At 40.7% G+C, this 22,701-nt stretch overlaps 1 protein-coding gene across 2 annotated transcripts in view; it reads left to right on the top strand.

The window, feature by feature from the left end:
• The window catches only part of MAU2 (MAU2 sister chromatid cohesion factor), a 41,396-nt gene that overhangs the window by 3,092 nt on the left and 15,603 nt on the right, over positions 1-22,701 (top strand). The window contains exons 2-13 of one of the 2 annotated variants that reach the window (XM_077475447.1): positions 5,273-5,290; positions 5,864-5,929; positions 6,150-6,245; positions 6,355-6,449; positions 8,435-8,462; positions 9,251-9,385; positions 10,010-10,156; positions 12,917-13,007; positions 14,190-14,293; positions 14,376-14,453; positions 18,653-18,718; positions 18,889-18,972. In XM_077475447.1, coding sequence (XP_077331573.1) covers positions 5,273-5,290; positions 5,864-5,929; positions 6,150-6,245; positions 6,355-6,449; positions 8,435-8,462; positions 9,251-9,385; positions 10,010-10,156; positions 12,917-13,007; positions 14,190-14,293; positions 14,376-14,453; positions 18,653-18,718; positions 18,889-18,972 — 1,008 coding nt within the window. Of the gene's footprint in view, positions 1-5,272; positions 5,291-5,863; positions 5,930-6,149; positions 6,246-6,354; positions 6,450-8,434; positions 8,463-9,229; positions 9,386-10,009; positions 10,157-12,916; positions 13,008-14,189; positions 14,294-14,375; positions 14,454-18,652; positions 18,719-18,888; positions 18,973-22,701 lie in introns of both variants that reach the window. The other variant, XM_077475446.1, reaches the window with a different exon arrangement.

The following is a 22,701-nucleotide window of genomic DNA, read 5'->3' as shown; positions in this document are numbered from 1 at the left end:
CCCTATTCACTTGGATGGGTCTTATTCAACACTTTATTTATTTTTTTAATGTGGCTGCAAATGAAAGCATCCTGGCCACAGCATGTGTACTGTTCTCAGCAACTGCATGCTGCTGTTTGGGGGGGGGGGGGGGGGGGGGGCTCAAACATCAGTTTTTTACTTTCCCCGGCAGCATTTTGAAACAAGCTTTAAAAGAGAAGTATGGACTTCAAAAAAATATTACTCAGGTGGATGCATCATTGATTCAATGCTGCATCTGTCCCCTGCCCACTCTGCAGGGAGAATTGAACAATCAAACACTGCTGATCGCTCAGGTTTCCCCTCTCCGATCTGAGCAAAGAGCCGGGACTGTTAGTCAGTGCCTCTCTGCTCTCCCCTCCAGCACTCACTGGAGCTCTGGGCTTGGGGGGGGGGGGGGGGGGTAGCTGGCCCAGGCTCTCGGTGAATTGCAGTGAGGCTGAGACAAGTGCCAGTCCAGGCTGCCTGGTGGATCCCAACAGTAAAGTCAGGTTCTCTCTCAAACCTGGAAGTATAGCCAAAAAGCTTTGGCTAAACTTCTTTGGGGGTGCCATTAATCCTTATTAATTTATTCTTAATGGCCCCCCTAACGCATTGGCAAATGTGGTGCATTTCATGTGCGGTTCCATGCAGCTGTGTTTTTTTTTTTTTTTTTTTTTTTCTAAGAGGGTCAAAAAGGACCTTTTCCCTGTGTGTCCCAGATGTCAGCCCATTCAAATAAATATGCTGCTGTGACCATGCACAGGTGAGCCACATGACCTGCATAAGTGTGAACCTGTACTATAGCCTGGTACGTACTAGAAGGGTTTTTTTTTTCTCTCGCTCAACCCAAGCAACGTTGGTGTGGCAAGCTTCCCCCACTGTGCTTGTATTCTCCCCACGCCAGAACATACCGATCAGCCCTCGCAGCCATTGGCTCCCAGTACTGATTACATGTGGGTTGGATGCTGGTGTTGCAACATGGCCATTCAACAGAAGCCAGTCCTGAGTCACATTAACTGCTAAGTTCTAACACAGGACCAGTTATACCTAACAGCCCTGTTTTTTCAGCACCCATCTCCCCTCCGGCAATTGCTTTCAATGACCTGATTGCCTAGAGTGTTTTCAGTCACTTTGGCAACCTTGTAATGGAGATTGTCCAGCCCTAATTTTCATAAATGTTTTTGGTTACCCCACTACTTCTTTATTCCTGATGTTTATTGCCTACTGTACCATGTACTTGTATGAGAAAGTATCCTTCTCTTTGTAGTGCTTCCTTTGTGTGAAATCACTGGTGTTGCTGCTAATCCTCTTGCTCTCCTATTAAAAACTGGCCACACTAAGCAGGAGAGTACACCATGGTTAAGTTCTCTAGCCACTTGCCGACCGGCTCCTGTACATATACATCAGCAATTTGAAGATGTATATCTCAGTAACAGCAGCAGCTGCTGCCACAAACGAATTATCCATCTTGGGAGCCGGAGGTTCTGTTTACGGTAATGGTGGTCTCTGCGGTGGATTCACCACCAGATCACCGTTGGCGGTGAGAGAGGGGTCACCCCCTCCTTCTTGTTTCTCTTCCTCACACTCCGCTGCTTACCGGAGGCGGAGAAGATCGGGACCTGTCCATGACTGGGTATGGAGACAAGTGAGGCTAAGATGGTCCCCACCCATCTCCATACCATAGCAGGGCGGAAGTGACGTCGCTTCCGCCCATGCGTCTTAAAGGGCCATTTTTCTGTTGTCATTTTTTCCAAATTACAACATTTTGAGATCTGAGGACTTTTTGACCCCCAAATCTCATATTTAAGAGGATCTGCCATGCTTTTTTCTATTACAAGGGATGTTTACATTCCTTGTAATAGGACTAAAAGTGACACCATTTTATTTTTTTAAACAGTGTAAAAATAAATTCAAATAAAACAAGGAAAAATATATATATTTTTACAAAGCGACTCGACAAGCTTGCACACAGAAGTGAACGCATACGTGAGTAGCACCCGCATATGAAAATGGTCAAACCACACGTGAGGTATCGCCACGGTCATTATAGCAAGAGCAGTACTTCTAGTGCTAGACCTCCTCTGTAACCCAAAACGTGCAACCTGTAGAATCTTTTTAAACGTTGCCTATGAAGATTTTTAAGGGTTAAAGTTTGATGCCATTCCGCAATTTTGAAGCGTGACATGTTTGGTATCAATTTACTCGGGGTAACATTATCTTTCACGAAATAAAAAAAAATTGGTCTAACTTTACTGTTAATTTTTTATTCAAAAAAGGGCATTTTTCCAAAAAAGTGAGCTTGTAAGACTGCTGCACAAATACGGTGTGACAAAGTATTGTATTGACTGCCATTTTATTCTCTAGGGTGTTAGGAAAAAAATGTTTAATGTTTTGGGGGTACCAAATAACTTTCTAGCAAAAAACGTGTTTTGAACTTGTAAACACGGAGTCTGAAATAGAGGCCTGGTCTTTAAGGCGCTAGCTTTGCTTGGAACACGGTGTACACTACAGTGATCAGACATGTCCTGCACAACCATTCACTGGGAAGATCAATGTGCTGCTGCTTCTCCTCCCCCCAGCTCTTATGCAGCTGAGAACAGAGGGAATGTAAACACTTATAAAAAAAAAAAAAAAAAAAAATTATCTGTACCAAATTGTTATGCCTTTCATTTCTGTTTTAAATGGGCTGTTTTACAAGGTGATTGTTTACAATCAATTTTACTCCAAGCAAGCTTCAGCCTTGGCTCACACTAGATGTGGTACAAATTTGCTGCGGATTCCGCACTGTATCAAAATCGCAACCCGTTCTTGCAAAGAGTTTGCAGAGCATATATTAACACCCATGTCATCTGATTCTAGTCAAAAAAATTGTCCTGCACAAGTTTGTTGCAAATGCAGTGTGATTTGAGCCATACAAATCCATGGAGATGCCGCATGTAATTCGCACAAGAATGTGCTGCAATTCCTGTGTGAATTACATGGGGTGACCCGCACCACATCTTTGTCAATCCAGGCTCGGCAGAAAAGTAATAAGGAAAGTTGTTTCAGGCAAGTGCTTGGAGCCAAGACAAGCGCTAGATATCGAGCAGCCATCTTACTAGCTACTTTGTCGGACCACCACAAGGTGAGGGGGTGCCCTGTTTGACCTCTTACAAAGCACTTTGGAACATGGTAAGTTTTAGAGCTGCACGATTAATCGTTAAAGAATCGAGATTGCAATTCAACTCTCCTCATGGTCTTAAAATCGTTGTTTCCCGATTCTATGTAACAAGCGCAGAGAGTTCTCTGCTCACTTCCGACAAAAGCCTGCCAAGTTTTATCACATCTTAGGCGAGATAAAGAGAAACATTGTGACCTGTAGTTCCTTTCGATCAAAGGAATGAACTTCAGTCTGTAAATGAGGTCAGTTTAACAACTTGAAGACTAAACCTTTTTCTGACACTTGTTGCTTACCAGTGACAATCAGTATTTTTTATTTTTTTTTGGAAGAAAATTTAACGTGTGTGTGTGTGTGTGTGTATATAGATAGATAGATAGATGGATATCTCTATCAGAGACCCTAGAGAATAAAATGGCGGTTGTTGCAATATTTTATGTCCCAATATATAAATACACTTCAATAAATTTAAAAAACTAAACGGCAAAGTTAGCTCAATTCTTTTTGTATAATGTGAAATATGCTGCGCCGAGAATCTTGAGAGAATTGTGAGTACACGATTGAATCGTGGTTAAATACTTTAACCACTTCCCGCCCAAGGAACATCATACGACGTCCTGGACTTTTTTGTGGAGACATCTGAATGATCCCCACAGCTGCAGGCAGCATCCAGATATTATTTTTTTTCAGACAGGATTCCCTGCACTGCAAGAACAATCATAGCGGCATTTTAGCCACTTGATCGCTCTTGCAGACTGCGGTAGGGGACGTCCCCCCCCCGCAGCCCTCTGGTGCTTCAACTGGCTTGCCCCTGCGATCGGCGAGCCAGAGAAGGAATCTGCAAAACACTGTAAGTTTGCCATAGAGAAAACTGAGGACCATATGGTCCCCTGAAGTCTCTGATTCTCGGAGGCCTGGGAGCGATGTTATGACGTCACGTCCGGGCGGGCAAAAGTAAACAATGGCCAGGGAATGGCAAAAAAGCCTGAGATCCATTTTTTTTTTCTTCTCAGCCTTTCCGGCCTGGAAGATAGAGGACCTGTCACGCACTATTTCTATTACAAGGGATGTTTACATTCCTTGTAATAGGAATAAAAGTGATCAAAAAAATATTTTTTGTTTCAAAGAGTGCAAAAAAAAAGCGCCCCATGTGCTCACACAGAAGAGAACGCATATGTAAGTCACGCCCGCATATATGTTCAAACCACACATGTGAGCTATTGCTGTGAATTTTGGAGCAAGAGCAATAATTCTAGCCCAAGACCTCCTCTGTAATGCTTAATGGATAACCTGTAAAAGTTTTTAAAGCGCTGCCTATGGAGTACCAAAATTTGGTACCATGAACGTGTGCAATTTTTAAAGTGTGACTTGTTGGGTATCTATTTACTCAGCGTAACACCATCTTTGAGATTCTAGATAAAATTGGGCTATCTTTACTTTTTATTTTTATTCATTCATTTTACTTAATTTTTAAAACGCATTTGAAAAATCGCTGCGGAAAGACCGTGCGACATAAAAAGTTGCAACAACCGCTATTTGATTCCCTAGGTCTCTGCTAAAAAAAAATATATAATGTTTGGGGGTTCTGAGTAGTTTTCTTGGAAAAAAGAAAAAAATGAAGTGCCAGAATTGGCCTGGGCTGGAAGTAGTTACTGAATAAAAAAAAATAAAAAAATATATAAAGTTAGCCAATTTTTGTATAATGTGAAAGATGTTACGCCACAAGAATCGTGAGAGAATCGTGATCATTATTCTAAACAAAAAAAATTGTGATTGTCATTTTAGCCAGAATCGTGCAGCTCTAATACAATATACTACATGCATATGGTCCCTTTGGGGACAGAACACTGAAGTTTGAGCGTTCCATTTAAATGCAAAGCAAGGTGTTTGTAGAAACCATGCATTTTATTTGCTTTATTTAAAAATGAACCAAAATATATGAAAATCCACCCACTGGAAACAAATATCGTAGGGCCTATAAGTGTAGTGCACCTATAAAATGAGATGCATATACAGGATTTTAGAAAGGAGGTACAGTCAAAGAAATGTTATGACACATACCAATTGTATTTTATATTGTACTAATTACATTGTGGATTTTTTTTTGTCTTTCAGTGGGTGATTTCTCAACAAGTATCCTTCTTCCTGTGATGCTTAGAAGTGTAAATACTAAATTGACCCTTGTTTGAATTGCCTGTTCAAATACAGCTAAACGAACTTGCTGTACAGAATGAATCCTGACCCTGTTTTAGGGTTCTGGACTTCAAATATTGAATTTCATAGCTATTGTCACAATTTTTATTTTTATTTTTTTTTCTTGCGTAGGGTGAATAACGTCAGGTTACGTGTTAGACCCCCCACTAACACTTTTTATTTATTTTCCACCCTGTCTACAATCTTATCTGCCTGTTTGTTACAGTTCTGTGAGCCAAAATATTGAGGTTATTGAATTGGCGTTTTAAAAAAAATTCTCATATCATTCATTACCTGATATTTTCAGTATGGCGTGGTGTCATTTGAATGCTTTATACATGATACTTATGATTCATGTTTTTATGTTGCTGTGCTGCATCTTTTCTTTTCTTTTTTTTTTAACCTTTTTCCATGAGCTTCAAACCATAAATGTGTATTTGTCATTGTAAATGGATGTTCTGTTGTGTGTGAGAACCATTTTCCAAAATGTCAAGCTTAACTCTTTGTAACCAGATTCCTCAGTTTGAAGATGTTAAATTTGAAGCGGCAAGTCTTCTATCCGAATTGTATTGTCAGGAGGTAAGTTACTTAGATGGATTTTAGTCATGTGGAGGGTTGGATTGGACATTCCCTTAGGTAATAGAATGTAAACGGCTCATTGGGACCCCTGCCTTCTCGCCAGACACCAGCAGCTGTATTATACCATGGCTGCTGGTATGAACAGGCCCTGAGTGGAAATCCTTTAGGGCTATGTTGTCGTAACTGATAAATGTGTGAATATCAAACTTTTCTTTTGCAGAATTCTGTGGATGCAGCAAAGCCTCTCCTACGCAAGGCAATCCAAATCTCCCAACAAACGCCCTACTGGCATTGCAGGCTTCTCTTTCAGCTTGCTGTAAGTGACAACATTAAGAGTAGTTAATAGCAATATTATAAAGTGATGGCTACTGCATTAAGTAAGCAAATGTTTGTTTTAATAATTTTTTTACATTTATTTTTTTAAGCAACTTCATACTCTTGAGAAGGATTTGGTGTCCGCATGTGACCTCCTAGGAGTTGGTGCTGAGTATGCACGTGTGGTGGGCTCTGAGTATACCAGGTAAAACAAGTCCAAGTCTGAGGTCTGGAGAAATCTGTGGTCATGTATAATATTGGAACAAGTTTCTTGCTTCCTTTCCTTACATTCTTATTTAGTCTAAATGTACTTTTAGACCAAAGAATATAGTATCTGCTAGGATATATATCTATATCTCTATCCTATTATTCTGTCTACCAGGCATCTCTGACAGCGCAGCCTGCTTACTTAAACGATATATGGCAATCCTCTGTGATGGTACTGGGGAGATGAGAATTTACCGCCATCTTTTTTGTTTCTCAGTAAAGACTGTAATTAAATAGGATTTTATTAATCTTTCTTATTACCCCAGTAGCTGATGGAAAGCAGTATCTGAACTGTATCAGGCATGCAGCGCTGCATGCTGTTTTTTTTTTTTTTTTTGGTAAGAGGAGAAAGGTCCACTTTAAAGAGAAACACTATGCACCAGCAGGACCTGTTTTACTTTTCATGTGTTGTTCCATTGCAGCCCATTAATTTTTATTGGGTTTCCTAACGCAGCACACCTCAACAAAAAAAACACTGCAACACCCTGCTTAGTATGTGCTGCTGGGGACAGTGGTAAAGTAAACCTATACTCTGGCTCTTTGGGTAAGAAAAGTATGGCATGGTTTTAAAAAAAAAAAATTTTTTAATCATACGTGCCTAGGTGAATGCAGCATCTGTCCCCCGCTGGCTCAAACCCTGAGAACTGAGTGATCAAACATCACCAATCACTCTGTTCTCAAGGCTTCCTGAGCAGAGTTCTGCTCACTGGAGTGCTGTGCTGTGGGAGGGGGCAGGATCTGACAGCTCAGGCTCTGTGGCATGCTGAGAGGCTGAGCCAGGTGCTGGTCCAGGCATTTGAGCAGATCCCAACCATATGGTCGGGATCCTAGACCGGCTCTGACGTCAGCTGACAGCGGGCTTCAGCTGCTGAAAACTGGTTATAGGAAAAGTACAGCCAAGCAAGCTTTGGCTGTACTTCTATTTTAAAGAAATGGGTTCACGGAAGTTTTATATTTCTTTAAAGCTGATAAGAACGTGTGAAATGGTGCATCACCACTATATTTTTGCCTTTACTTCCTAGCCTTACTACAGTAACAGGTTATCAACAGTGTTAATTTTGTCTGCTAAAATACGACAAACAATTGAGATGACTAAAATGGCATTTTAGTCAAGACTAAATTTAAATTTGACCTCACAATTAACACCTGTCTGTGGTGCATGTTCATACCTCAATACCATAAATAACATTAGATTTTTTGCTCAAGCAGTATATGACTTTGGAAATTGTAAAGAAATTCTTAAATAATGCATTGCAGTTTAACTCTACCCATTGGATTTTAGATGACAAAGATGAGTTTTAATCGACTAAAATGTCTTGGAGATTGTCGACTAAAACAATTGCAGAAGACTAAAGTGGGATTAAAACTAAAATGCAATTTTAGTCCTAAGACTAAAACTAAATTGAAATTTGCTGCCAAAATTAACACTGGTCATCAGCCATGTAGTAATATTCAGAACCTAAAGGTTGTGTAAGCCTCCTTTATTATCCATATCTGCATTAAGAGCCCTTTCACACTGAGAGCACGGCCGCGTTAGCGGTAAAGCGCTGCTATTTTTAGCGGCGCTTTACCGTAGTTTGAGGAGCTTTTTGGCCACTAGCGGGGCACTTTTAACCCCAGCTAGCGGCCAAATAAAGGGTTTAAAGCACCACTGCCCATTGATTTCGATGGGCAGGAGAGCTTTAGAAGTGGCGTATACTCCGCTCCTAAAGTGCCCCAAAGGTGCTGCTTGCAGGACTTTTTTATTGTCCTTCCAGTGAAGCACCTCCGTGTGAAAGCACTCTGGCTTTCACACCAGGACTGCAGATGAGGTGTTTTCCAGGTGCTAGTTTTAGCGCTAAACACCTGAAAAACGCCTCCAGTGTGAAAGGGGCACTGTGGCTTTGTTTAAAGTATATTCAAACTTTTTTTTTTTCTCTACAGGGCGTTGTTTTTGCTCAGTAAGGGAATGGTAAGTGTTGTTTTTTTTTTTTTTTTTTTTTGTATCATGAAGGTGCAAGTAGATCATATACAGTAGCTTGCTTTATAAAGTGGAGGATCTTGCATGGTGCAACAGCTCGAGAAATATGAATAAACATGCCTATGGATTGGATATGTCCTGCAAAGCATTCATCCCTATGTCTGTTAGTCATTACAAGGTTATAATAGTCTGTGCCAACGTAGGTTGCATGGTTACTTATACATGTTCAGTGTCCTGAAAGCTGGAAAAAATGCTAAATTGGCATTGCTCTTGAATTTTTTATTTTTTTTCCTGGCAAAGCTCATGGAGTCTAAGGATTTCCTTATATTTTTTCCTTGGCATATAACTTAGAATGTTCGGGGAAGTAAGTGAGTTTGAAGGTATAGTAGAATGGCCTTGAGACATGTTAATACTGCCATCAGCTCAATCAGAATATAATTATGGTGACAATTGTCCTTTTTGACTGCTGGCATTACCAATTGGACAAATAATGGGGGGGGGGAGAATCAGCTGTACACACAATTGTCTGAAAATGCATATTCTATTTTGTCCAGAGCATTGTCTTCTTCCCATTTTGGGTAAGGATCGGATTGTGTTTTTATTAAAGCATGCTGGCACACATTTTCAAAGGTTATTTTTAGCCGAGGTTTTTAATATTTGAGTGGATTTTCTATTGAATCTGACTGTTTTTTCCAGCCTAATGAAAAATATAGCATGGTTTGGATAATATAAATGCAGTAACTGCTATTTCTCTTTAGCTTTTGCTGATGGAACGAAAGCTTCAGGAGGTGCATCCTTTGCTTACTTTGTGTGGACAGATAGTGGAGAATTGGCAGGGTAACCCTATCCAGAAGGAATCCCTACGAGTTTTTTTCTTAGTCCTTCAAGTGACACATTATTTGGATGCAGGGCAGGTAAAAAAGTTTTTTTTTTCTCCATTTCACTCTGTGCTTGCAAATGCATTGTTTTAGAATATGAGCGTGTTTGTCATTACTGTTGAAAACATATGACGGATAAAATGGGGAAATTCTCTAACCATAGTGGTTAGCCATAAGTCAAAGTAGCAGTCATACATGCTGCCTTTTTAAGAAAAAAATAAATAAAATGTAGCTAAAGCAGAATTTCACCCAAAAGAGGAATTTCCTCTTTTTCCTAAACATTTGCTATTTTTTGGGGGGGTGGGAAAAGGTACCTTGTTTTGACAGAAACCCACTTCTGGTCAGATCGTGCCCCCCTTCCCCCCCGCAGCCTTCTGGGACAGATCACAGGTCCCAGAAAGCTGCGGGACCAATTGGGAAGGACAGTGCCGCACGCAGCCAGCTGTGAAGAGTCTAGCATCGCTGTCAGGATTTAGCTCTACAAATAAGCATTTCTAGAAACAAGATTGGTTATAACTGTTGCGTGCTGTTTTTATTTTACCATTAATTGTATATGCTTTTCTTTCCTCCGAGATACCACTCTTAAATATATTGGATACGTTGTCTTTAAGTATACATTCCAACGTTGTTTTTTTATTTATTTATTTTTTCTTCTTACAGGTCAAAAGTGTGAAACCATGCCTTAAACAACTTCAACAGTGCATCCAGACTATCTCAACTCTCCATGATGATGAGATTCTACCTAGTAATTCAGCCGATTTGTTCCACTGGCTGCCCAAAGAGCATATGTGTGTTTTGGTGTACTTGGTAAGTTCTGAAGTTCCACTTTTACAAAATGTAGCAAAAACTGGTAGCTTTTCAGGGAGAGGCTTCATAGAAGCTGTAGAAAGACACGTCTTAACTGCACCTCTCACAAAGTACCAGGAGCTCTTACCCATTCTGTAAGGCCCCTTTCACACATGGGGACAGTATGTCCGTATTTCCCCCATCCGTTTGCGGATGAAATACGGACATACATGCATTCCTATGGGATAGCGGGTGTCTGCGGATAAACATCCACAGACACCCGCTATTGTCCGCCTCTGCTATTGTCCGATTCTGCAGACGGAGGAAAATCCTATTTTTCTAACCGTCTGCAGAGCGGATCGGATGAACACGGACAGACGGTCCGTGCTCATCCGATCCCCGAGAGAGGAGAGCTGACAGGGCGGTCCCTGCACAGTGTGCAGAGACCGCCCTGTCCGCCGCCGGCTCAGCGAGGACAACGGAGCGATCATCACGGGGCGGATCATTACTGATCCGTCCCGTGTGAAAGGGGCCTAAGGCTCCATGCACTCTAGTATTTGTTTATTTTCTGTTTGTTTTTAAAAGCTATTGGCTTTTTTTTTTTTTTTTGCTCCTAGAAACTTAATAGTGTTATCCTGTGTGTCCATGCACACTACTTTAGGCTATTAGTGTTTTTTGAGCTCCATCGTCTAGGAGCAGAAAATACATTTTATTAAATTTTTTTGTGTTTTTTTCCAGCATGAACTCTCCTAAATGCTGCTAATAGTTTTTTTTTTTTTTAGCTTTTTTTTTTTTTTTTCCCCTGATACCTCCAAAAATGGTAATGAAACGGTAATGCTACTAAAGACGCTATTACAAGAGGTTTTTTCCAGCGTATTTTTAGAGTAAGGAAAGGGCTAGTGTTCCAAAAGTCTGAAGCTTCTAGTTTTTCCTTCCTTCTAAAAATGTTTTAAAAAGCACTAGGGACATTACTTACAGCCGGGGTTGTCTGTCCTTTATTTTTTATTTTTTTTAAAACCTTTTGCCCCCATAAGCTTAAAAAAACTAACAAAAAAAAGCCTGTGTGCATGAACACATAAAATAACATGGAGAGGTATTTTTAAGCTGTAAAAAAAATAGCCTGACGACCCTAGGAGCAGCTGTAAAAATGTCCTGTGTGCATGAGGTCAAAATCTTTTTGATTTAAAGTGGTTGTAAACCCACAAAACAAAAAAAAAAACCTGTAAGACAAAGGCATAATGAGCTAGTATGCATGGCATACTAGTTTATAATGAATTACTCACCTTAGATCAAAGCCCCCCACAGCGGTCCCAGCACCTTGCTCTGCCCAGCGACATGACTCCTGGAGTTAATTCCAGGTATCATGGGCTCCAGCGCTTTAGTTGGCCGTAGCCGCCGGTGACTGCAGGTAAACTGAAGCAATGGCAGACAAGCCGTTGCTTCAGTGTGCATATGCTGATACAGGTCATATCTCCTCAACTGTGTAGGTTTAGGAGATATCCACGGTAGCTACAGGTATCCCTTATTATAGACTTTGCTGTGGTTGGAAAGGGTTTACAACCACTTTAAGCTTGGCCTTTAATTATTTTGGGATAAACAAAGTAAGTCTAATATAATTTAGTGTAATGTCGGCCAAAATAGTTTAGGCTATAGTTGAGGAAGGGTCTTAAGTGCTGTCTGATGCTTAAAGTGGATGTAAACCCGATTCATGAAATTTAAGCTGGACACGTATATCTGTAGTGTTGTGTTGTGTGGTGTTTTTTTTTGTTTGTTTTTTTTTTTGTTTTCTCTCTCCCTAGCACCAATTTGTGTTTCTTTTGTTTGGTAGCTCTGTTATCCGCCTGATGACATCTGTCACGTTCTCAGGCTGCAGATAAACAGCCTGAAGTTTGTGTCTTGAGAGGTTGCTATAAATTAGCACAGAGCTGAACTATTCACAGCACAGCTCTGCACATTACTTCCTTCCTTTGCCATTGTGGAGTGGGGGGTGCGTGCCTTTCCTCCAATCGGCTGTATGCCCAAGCTTCTCTGCAGTGCTGAACAGGAAGCGCAAATCTCTAACACAAAGAGCACTTTCTAAAGCAGTGGTCATCAACCCTGTCCTCAGGGCCCACTAACAGGTCAAGTTTTAGGTATTACCTTGAGGAGATGCAGACTAGAATACTCAATCACTGAGCAGCACATGATATTGCCTGTGATGTATTTCAGTTATCTTGCAAACCTGGTCTGTTAGTGAGCCCTGAGGACAGGATTGATGGCTACTGCTCTAGAGGATAAATAAAGCTGAAGATCGCAGATATACATGTAAAACCTATGTAGGGAGATTTGTTTAATCTCTATCATCTGAGGCTGTTCACTTCACTGGGTATATGTGAGGGTTTACATCAAATGCATTCTATAGGCTGCATCTCCGTGTCTGAATGGACACCGGGAGCTGTGGCTCTGCTCCGGAGCCCCCCTAGCAAGCTGCTCTGTGCAAAACCATTATACAGAGCAGGTAAAGTAAGCAGATTTATTTTTAACTAAAAAAAAAAGAACTTTCACCCCTTAATGTATGGCCCCTTGGCTAAAATGAAAAAATGACTGGCTGTCAAGAAGAAAAAAAAAGCACCAAATGCAGCTCTGTGAAAGCAGCCATCTGCCTCTGTTGTGCGTGTTGCCTACCCAGGTGGGTTTTTGTTAATCACACACCTTGGGCTTTAATTGGTAATTTTTTTTTCTTTGTTTACATGGTTTACTTTTAGTATTTACTACATGCCTCTTTTCTGTTTTACCTTGCAGGTAACAGTTATGCACTCCATGCAGGCAGGCTATCTTGAGAAGGCTCAAAAATACACAGATAAAGCTCTTATGCAGTTAGAAAAGCTCAAGAGTAAGTATAGTGCATATTTTCTGTACTGTCTGCACTTATAAACCATGCAATCGTATGTCTGCTTGAATAGTGGCACAGTCAAAAGACCCTTTTGTAAAATGTTTCCCTTAAGGTGGTTGTCATAGATGAGCAGAAATTTTAAATCCCCCACAAAAGTGGGTTTAAAGTGCTCCTAAACAGTGCATAGGCCACTATGGCTATGCAATATGCTCAGAGGTGTTAGACGGTGACCGTCTTCTTCTTTTTCTTTTTTTTTGTGCGCTCAGGGAGAGCTTCTACACAGTTAAGAGTCGACATAAGTTGCCCCATCTAGCACATTTCACTCATCTGTTCTTAATCATAAAACTTAAAGAATTTGGATATGCACTGTTGAATATAGATTTTTTTTATTTTTTTTAAAGGAAGTGCTGTCATCGGATCCTTGGCTTCATAGCTGTTTGGCAGGGGGGACCCCTATTGGCAACATGGGGACATGTGGTTGTTTTTTGCCACTTTAAACTATCATTTAATCTTGAGCTCCACAAATCTTATAAGTGATTTTCAAGATCATTCTGAATGATTTATTATCAAAAGTCTTTGGAGAATGTATTTTTGAATGAAGGATTAATAGCTGGCAATGCACAGCTGATTTCCTTGGAAAGTGAAGGGCATATCTGTAAAGTGGAAGTAAAGGCAAAACCGAACTAATTCTAAGCTTAATCTGTCTAGCCACATAAAGAAAAGATCACTATATTTGCTTATTCTGAAGCTGGTCTGGTCCCATGCTAAGCGGTCAGTGGAGGCTTCAGTGTGTAGGAGAGGCCGCCAACAATGGAAACCCATAGTAAGTTTATGGGTGACATCATCACTTTCCAGGCATTTCCTAGCCGTTGTGCCGCTGCAGACCCAAGTAGCTTCAGAATAGGCAAGTATAGCTTTTTTTTTTTTTTTTTTTTTTTTTTTTTTTTTTTCTTTTCTCCAGGGTTAGGTAGATTTACTCTTAGAATTGGAGGTGGGATTAGGTTTAGTTAGTACTTTTGCTTCAATTTAAATTATTGACTTTATGATATAAAAAGTAAACCTATTTCTAGGATAACCACCAGTAAATGCCAGTAGTGTTCATGTCTGTGTCCCCTGTAAAACAAAAATGTTATACATCACAGGCAGCCAAGTTCACTGGTTATTCTGCCATTTTAATTGCAGTGCTTGACAGTAGCCCAATCTTGTCCTCATTCCAAGTCATCCTGCTTGAACACATAATCATGTGCCGTCTTGTCACAGGCCACAAAGCTACAGCTTTACAAGAGGTAAGCAATAGAATGAAGCCAATTGGCAGCATGTTTTAAGTGTGTTTCATTATTTTATGTTACTTTTCTTGTTTTTTCTTAGATATCTCAAGTCTGTCAGCTTTGTCAGCAGTCACCCCGTCTGTTTTCTAATCATGCGGCTCAACTCCACACATTGTTGGTAAGTATGAAGCTTAGAGTTTCTATGTCCATTTGTTTAGGAGAAACTGTCCTGCATTGAAAAAGGATGGAGTTCTGAGTATCGTGTCAGTATAGTATGTTGTATTAACATCTGAAGACTGATGTATAGAAACAGAAACCAAAGAAGAGCAACTCGATGGTTATCTGTGCACTGCCACAGTGTTTTCTAATGTCATTATTGTAGGTAGAGCACAACAAAATGCTTTGTGGGAGAATCTACTTGCCAAAGTAGAGGATCCCAAAGTGAACATGGTGAAATGGTTTGTGCTTGTATGCCCCCTCTTCTTTTTTTTTTTTTTTTTCCTTTTTCTTTCCTTTTTCTTTCATTTTTCTGCTGGCAGTGTGCATACAAGGAACATGTGGTAATCTTTAATGATGTAGATGGCACCCACTGTTAAGATTATCATGGTGGTCTACAACTGAGCAAAGTTGATATTTAGCTTTTCGACTAGGGTATCCCTGCTGCCCTGTCATTGGCAGCTTAAGAGATGTATGGCCAAAAAAAGTGTTGGCCATATAGGCAGTCCCCTGGTTACGAACAAGGTTCTGTATGTTTTAGGGTTGCACCAATACTGTAGGGTTTAGGGTTGTTCAATTACCAATACTGTTGTGCAAGTACTCGTTGAGTAACGATACCTTTTTTCAGTGTAATTTGAGCCCATTCAAAATGAATGAGCTCAAACCGCACTGCAATGAATCGCATGTGATTTGAATAAAAGTATGGTGCGGTTCCTGTCTGAATCACTTTTGATTTCCTCCAGCACTCTTGTGTGAACCCAGGCTGAAGTTACTAAGTACTTGCACAAATGCTTAGTATCGCCACCGATATTGGTATCTGTGTAATCCTAGTAGGTTTGTTCTTAAGTTGAATTTTTATGCAAATTGGAATGGGTACCGGGTTTATTTTTTTTATTTTTTGAAGTGTAACTCCAGCCCAAATGTTTTAAGTTTTGGATAGCACAGAGAAGGATTAGCTGGCCATATAGTGATGTGGGATTGCTGACAGCACATGGCAGCATGCGGTGAGCAGCAATGTGGCTGTCTGGTGGTTTTCGGGACCTGCGTGTCTTCACACTGCTTCCGCTCTTAAATACGAGTCGCATGCAAGTCGGCTATTTTAACTTCGGGACTTCTTGTACTTCTCTTGTACTTCTCTTGTACTTCTCTTGTACTTCTCTTGTACTTCTCTTGTACTTCTCTTGTACTTCTCTTGTACTTCTCTTGTACTTCTCTTGTACTTCTCTTGTACTTCTCTTGTGATTCACAAGAGGTGCACTTAAATTTACTGCTCTCTGCTTAGAGCTGACTGAACTGAGCAATCAGCGGTCTTGTGATCACTCTGTCTTAGAGCTGACTTGGAATAGCTGTACTAATGCTGCAGCGTGGAGGTCATTATAGATGGTTTTTATTTTTTTTTTTTTTATTTTTTTTTTTTAAACAACCCAAACTTCTCCTTTTAACCACTTGGTTCCCACACTACGTCTATTGACATCATGGGCTTTCAGTGGTTATATCTAAATGATGCCTGAGGCCACAGACATCATTCAGATATTGGCGATTCCCTGCACCATAAGAACGATCATAGCGGCTGTTCCGCCGCTTGATCGTTCTTACGGGCGGTGGGAGGGGACGCCCCCGCCGTCCTCCGGTGCTTCTACCGACTCACCGTTTCTATTTAAAGCGTTGCCTATGGGGATTTTGAAATACCAAAGTTTGGCGCCATTCCACGAGCGTGTGCAATTTTGAAGCATGACATGTTGGGTATCTATTTACTCGGCGTATCCTCCTCTTTCACATTATGCAAAACAATTGGGCTAACTTTACTGTTTTTTTTTTTTTTTTTTTTTTTTTTTAAGCTTGAAACAGTTTTTTTTTTTCTGAAAAAAGCGTGTTCGAAAAATTGCTGTGCAAATACCGTGCGAGATAAAGTTGCATCAAGCGCCATTGTATTCTCTAGGGTCTTTGCTAAAAAAACATATATAATGTTTGGGGGTTCTATGTAATTTTCTAGCAAAAAAATGTGGAATTTTACATGTAGGAGAGAAATGTCAGAATTGGCCTGGATGCAAAGTGGTTAAGCACTTCAGGTGAATCCATGCTTTATACATTCTAGGAAAGGTAACCTGATTAGTAATAGACACTCTGATGCCTGTACCCTCTGCCACTTGCTCCCACTTTTCACCCACTGGTGCTCCATTCAAAAGCAAACCAAAAAAGTACATCTGGATATAAGAAAACATGAATATTTGCCCTGCCTACTACAGTGTGGAGCTTGCTGCCTTTGTTAACCATTGGCAGGCCTGAGCACCTAATGTGCTCACGTTGTAGTCTGTAGACAAAAATATTTATTTTTTTCTTGTTCGCTAAGGGACACAGGAATTTAAAGACTTGTCTTTTACTGCTGTCTACAGGAGAATTGAACACAGGAAAGCAAAAAATTAATTGTAGCCCAGCCCCAGGATAATCCTCCTTTACCCAGCTTGGCTAGTGTCCTATAAGGGTAAATGTATTTTCTTCAGCCTTGCTAAGAAAAGCCTAACCATTCTTTGCTTTTCTTGTATCTGGTTTAACTTTTTTGGCTTCTTTCCATTGACTTCAAGTTTCCCCTCTATGCTGCTTGAGCTGGTCTCTATATAGCAGCTATCTGTATTGGGCTTGGTGTGCTGTACCCAGGACCTGCTGAACTTGGATGTACAGGACTCTCCTGCAATATGGCCTGCAGGCATTCCACTTGTGGCATTTTACATGATTGTGTACTGTTAAGTTTTCTGCCAGGTGTGTTCCAGATCAAGAGTTGTGGCTCTGCTTCAGCACGTACCGTGTCCTAAAGGCTCACTCTTAAGCAGACCAATCAGATTGAAGTAAAAGGAGTTACTTCGCTATTTGCACCACTGGATGCTTTGCACATTTCCTGCTACCACGTTTCTGTAGAAAGGGTTAGTGCTAAGGGGCAGAGCACTGATGTAATCCATTGGAGGATTGTCGCACACTCCATTTTCTTTCCTGCCATTCAGGGTTGAGGAAGCATCATCCTTCTGCTCTTGGTCTGTTTGTCTGCTTTCAGTGAATTGGCACCTTTAGCCATCTGACCCAGCTTCTGGGTTTGTTAGTACTAGAAGCTTCACCTTGCACTTCTGGGCCTAGTTGTCTAATAAATCGCAGTGGCTTTATGTCTGTACAGAGTGGGACCATCCCACTGATACAAGTGACAACCGCCCATACTTTCCTCACAATTCTGGTGTGTCTACTCAGTCTCCTCTGAATGTAATGACCTCTAGAATAAAGTAACCCCGTAGTTAAATGATCTACTACATCAGAGTCCCCTACCCTGTTAATGGCTTCTACTGCAGTCACTAGAGTTTGTGGCCAAATTCGCCCAGTTCCTTATGGGCCCTGACTGCACAGGTTCTAAGCATGCTCCAGCACCATACTCTGCATTATCTCTGAGCTTCCTGAGCCTTAAGAACAGACTGGCCGCTGTGACCTGACACCCATTCAAACTTAGGGGTAGGCGACACAACCGTTACCAACAAGGGAAGATAATGCATCTCCCTGGCACACAAAAGGCAGTACCACCTACAGCGCTCGCCTGAATGAGGCCAGAGCAAGGATAGGCTTTATGGCAGAAGGGAGTTTACCACAATGATGGTGTGGGAGGCAGTATTCAGGAATTCTATATGTCTGACAAAAGTTAATGCTTTTCGATTAAGGGAGCATTTATTTGTATATCGGTTTCCTTATTGTCCCGGCTCAGCTTGCTTAGACGGGTGGTGCATCATTCAGCCAGACTTCCTCCAAAGACGTTTGGCTCCTAACTACTTCCTCCAAAGTCGGTTGGTAGGCTGCTGCTTAAGTGTGACATGAGTTGTGTGATGTTAACATCTACAGGATGCTATTGCCTGCAGAACTTTGACTATAGACATATTGTAGTGTGGGGCAGGATTTTCAGTCTCATTCAAACAGGAAATGTGTGGTGTTTGCAGAACATTGGCACGATGACTCTTAAGCAACATGGTAGGCTGCAATATTTCATGGGGGGGAAAAAAAAGTCTTTGTACAGGCCTTGACTTGAGCTTTGTGACTTTGTACATATGTCTTACATGAAAAATTATACATTAACCTTTTATACGTCTCTAATGGTTATACTGAAAATACCCTGTGCTTTTTTTTTTCTTCAAGGGTTTGTACTGCATTTCTGTTAACTGTATGGATAACGCAGAGGCACAGTTCACAACAGCTTTGAGGGTGAGTTGAAAGCTTTACACCTACATGCAAAAAACAATGTTTTTTTTTTTTCCTTGGGTAATTAATGTATTTGCACTTGATTGTGTTAACGCTTGCTGCGCATATTCTTTATTAGTACAGTATTTGAGTGTTCATATTGTCCCCTTTTATGGTACCATTTGTATTTACAGCTTACCACACATCAGGAATTATGGACTTTTATAGTAACAAATCTGGCAAGTGTTTATATTCGAGAGGGAAATCGACATCAAGAGGTGAGCAGGAATCGTTGCTATGGAAGCCAATACATTTAAAGGTCTATTTATAAAGCATCCATTGGACAATTATCACCCACATTAGTGCAGGCTGGATAATTCCCCCCACCCCAATTCCTAGGATTGTCCACTCTAGTGGCCAAAGAATGTGCACCACTGGTGGTTTCAGTTTAAAGCGGAACTACACTGCATCAGAGCACCACAAACCAAAATCCCCCCCCCCCCCCAACCCCAACCAGAACCAGAACACTCCGCTCATCGCTCTCTGCCATTGGCTGAGAGCACTGTTCGGGAGTCAGTAGGCTGCTGGTTTTCCAGCATGCACTTCCGACAGAAGCCGACCAAACAGCCGTCTTTTTTTTTTTTTTTTTTTTTTAATATACCGACGCACACGGGTCTCCCTCCCTTTTATTTTTATTTCTTTATTTTGAACTGGCTGTCTTCCGACTTTCGATCTGTGTATACAGGCCTTGGGTGACATGGCTAAAAAAACACTATACAAAAATATTTGGTTTGTGTGTGTTTTTTAGTTTGGGAGGGAGTGAGCAGGGAGTTGGGCTTTAAAGCATAAGGCTGGCCATACATTATACAATTTTCTTGTACAACTTTCCTTTTAGATTTACCAAAACCATATAATATACAGTCAGACTTAAACACTTTCAATATGTATGCAATTGGGTAGTTGCAAGTAAATCAAAATAAGATTAAATAAGAAAATTGTATGGCCAGCTTAAAGCAACTGTTTTAAAAAAGTTTCCTTATCCTTTTGCCACTAATCCTACTAGTTGGCCTAGCAAGCAAGATTAAAAAAAAAAAAAAAAAAAATCTTTAGCCAGCCTGGTTCAGATGTGGGAGTGTTGCCTTTATCTGGCTGGTTATTTTTATTTCTACATTAAACCAGATAAGTTGAAAAGGGTGTGTGTGTATCTGCTAGGATCCTAATATATCATAAGGCATCTCTGTGTCTAACTTACAAATGTTTTCTATAAAATTTCCTGAAATGTGGGAAGATTCTTTCTACAACTATTTGCATTTAAATGCTTGCTGTGAGTCATTATATTAAACCTTTACAGATAAGGAAAGTATACTATTCTTGAATATGGCATTGAGGAGTGGGCAACTAAGGCTGCCCATAGATGGATTGTTTTTTTATTTTATTTTTTATCATTCCACCAGTGGGCTGAAAAGGGGGGAAAAAATGATTTTTCCATCCACAAAAGCAAGGTGGATAGAGAAATCCCTGCAGGGAAATTGTAAATTCACCAATGTTAGAATACATTAATTAGTGGCTGCAGCTGCTGATTTAGAAAAATTTCCTGCAAGCTCGTTCAACAGAAGTCGATCGTCCCTGTTGAACTGGCCACATTTCAATCCATCTATGGCCAGTTTAAGGCTAGGGTCACATTTGTGAGGCCTGTGCTGGGGTACGACAGCCCATTCATTTGACACGTGTACAGCACAGTTCCCAGTGTGGGCGGTGTGCAATTGAGATTAATGGTACCCACCTGCGGGTCCCACATTTCACTTCGGGGGTGGTTGCAGCTGCTGGAATTTGTGTAGGTCTCACAGCACCACTCACACAAGTGTGAACCTAGCCTAACAATAAGGGGATATGTGTATACCTAGTATAAGCCAGTTTGTATATAAGTAGCTTTTTGGTTTTAGCTAATTGCTTTGAGAAATATTTTAAAGAGATTTGCGGGATGACCCATCCAGATACTAAACCTTGTTCTTTTGTTCAGACACGTCTGTTTGACTTTCTGATTTAGCACCTTTATGGAGTTCTATAAATGGCTAGGGGAATTCTTTTGACACTGAAGAGGTCCGCTGAATAATGTACTGTACCAAAATCTCTTTGGAAACATAACCCTTCTTGGTTAAGGCTACTCTCTCCCCATGTTCCAGTTCTTCAAGCACTGAAAGGCTTTTTATATTCATTATAGATCTACATGCCTGCTAATTATATGTGATACAGCTAAGGCCTCTTTAAGATCTATGGGAAAGAGACATTGATGAGAAAACGTAGCGGACCAGACATTGACTATTGGTAATCCTTGTGAATCTCCCAAATTTATTTAAATAGGGTTTTTGGTTTGTAGTGCTGGGATGCAGTGTAGTTCCACTTTAAACTGAAACCACTTTATCTCAGTCTCAACAATATTTTCCCACATATAGATAATACTCGGCATCCTATATACATACATGAACCCCCCACCATGGGCTTTCCATTGGAAATGCCTGAAAAAGTCTTGTGCAATACCATAGGTTACCATGCATGTATTGAGTGTCAACTTCCCTCTCAAAATACATGAACATGCTGTGATGTGTTGATGTGCTTCGTGACTTGCTGACTTATATCTTAACATGTGCACATAACCCATTGCACAGGTGTGGAGCACATTTGTCTGAAGTGAATACACAGTGGGGTAAAGATGAGACGTATTAAAGTGGTTGTGGCTGTTACACCACTTGTACCTGCAAGTAAGCCTATAATAAGGCTTACCTGTAGGTACTGTAAATATTAAACTCTCACAGATTAGGCGATATTCACTATATGTGCTGCTGCCAACATCATCGGCACATGCATACTGACGAAACGGGGTGCTCAAGCCGTTTCTTCAGTACTCTTGCCTTAACTGGCACCTGCGCGCATACGTCGGAGGGACTTTATTGCGACTGCTGCCGATCACAGCGCCGGAGTAAGTAAGATAAAGTAAGATCAAAGCTGCACTCAAAGTCTAACTCTAAATCGTGCAACTTTAGGGTTGCAATAGTGGAAACGTAGACTTAAGACTGTTTCCACTAGTATGACTTGTCATGTGACTTTGGATACAGTCGCATGACAAGTCACAGCCTATTGATTTCAATGGCATCCATTCTGTGACTTAAAAAATCAGCAACTTTAAAAAGGTATCTGTGATGCGTTGATGCGACTTTTGATGCAATGTTGTTCCAGAGAGTGTACAGTTGGATCAAAGCTGCATCAGTCACACTACAACGTTGCAATCTAGCCTTAGACTACGTTTCCACTAGTGCAACTCCAAAGCTGTGTGTTTTTAGAGTGTGACTGAGTGCAGCGTTGATCTAACTTTACACTTGATCAAAGTTGTATCAAAAGTTGCATCAAAGTCACTGCTTTTTAAAAGGAGCATAAATGGGAAAGTTTGCCGTTTGAAATCGATGGGCTGTGACTTGTCATGCGACTTTGTGTCCAAAGTCACATGACAGATGGCACTAGTGGAAATGGAGCCTTAACCTCATTACTCACACGTAGCTCCCTCAGCTGGGCATGTGCCACATCATGCACAGAGTGCGTAGTCCCATGCAGAAACAACCATGTGGTTGTACGTTGTAGAAAAATTGCCTCCCTCTACCCCCAAGTGGGGCGGTTAGAGTGACCTGCAGGCATGCTTGTGTAGAAGAGGACGTTTCAGAGATAAGATTTTCCCGTAAGAAGCTGATTGCCTGTTAGACTTTAAGCTTGACTATACAGAGTACAAATAGATATTTTTACATATAATAGAAAATGTTTCATTTTTGACTGGCCTTCCACTTTAAACCTACACTTTTGTTCAAAAAAAAAAAAAAAAATGCGTTGGCATGCAGTTTGATGCATTTCTATTGCTTTTCATTTAAAACACTTCAAGCAAATACATAAATGTGACAACAGCATTAGACAGGATTTATGCATTTAAAAGTTTAAAACTGCAAATAGGTTCACTCTAAGCT

This window comes from Lithobates pipiens, unplaced genomic scaffold, assembly GCF_037356315.1.
Source record: "Lithobates pipiens isolate NorthernLeopardFrog02 unplaced genomic scaffold, aLitPip1_a1.2 Scaffold_13, whole genome shotgun sequence".
NCBI classification, from domain to species: Eukaryota; Metazoa; Chordata; class Amphibia; order Anura; family Ranidae; genus Lithobates; species Lithobates pipiens.
The sequence above is the reverse complement of the archived record's forward strand: the minus strand, read 5'-3'. Positions and strand labels throughout refer to the sequence as shown.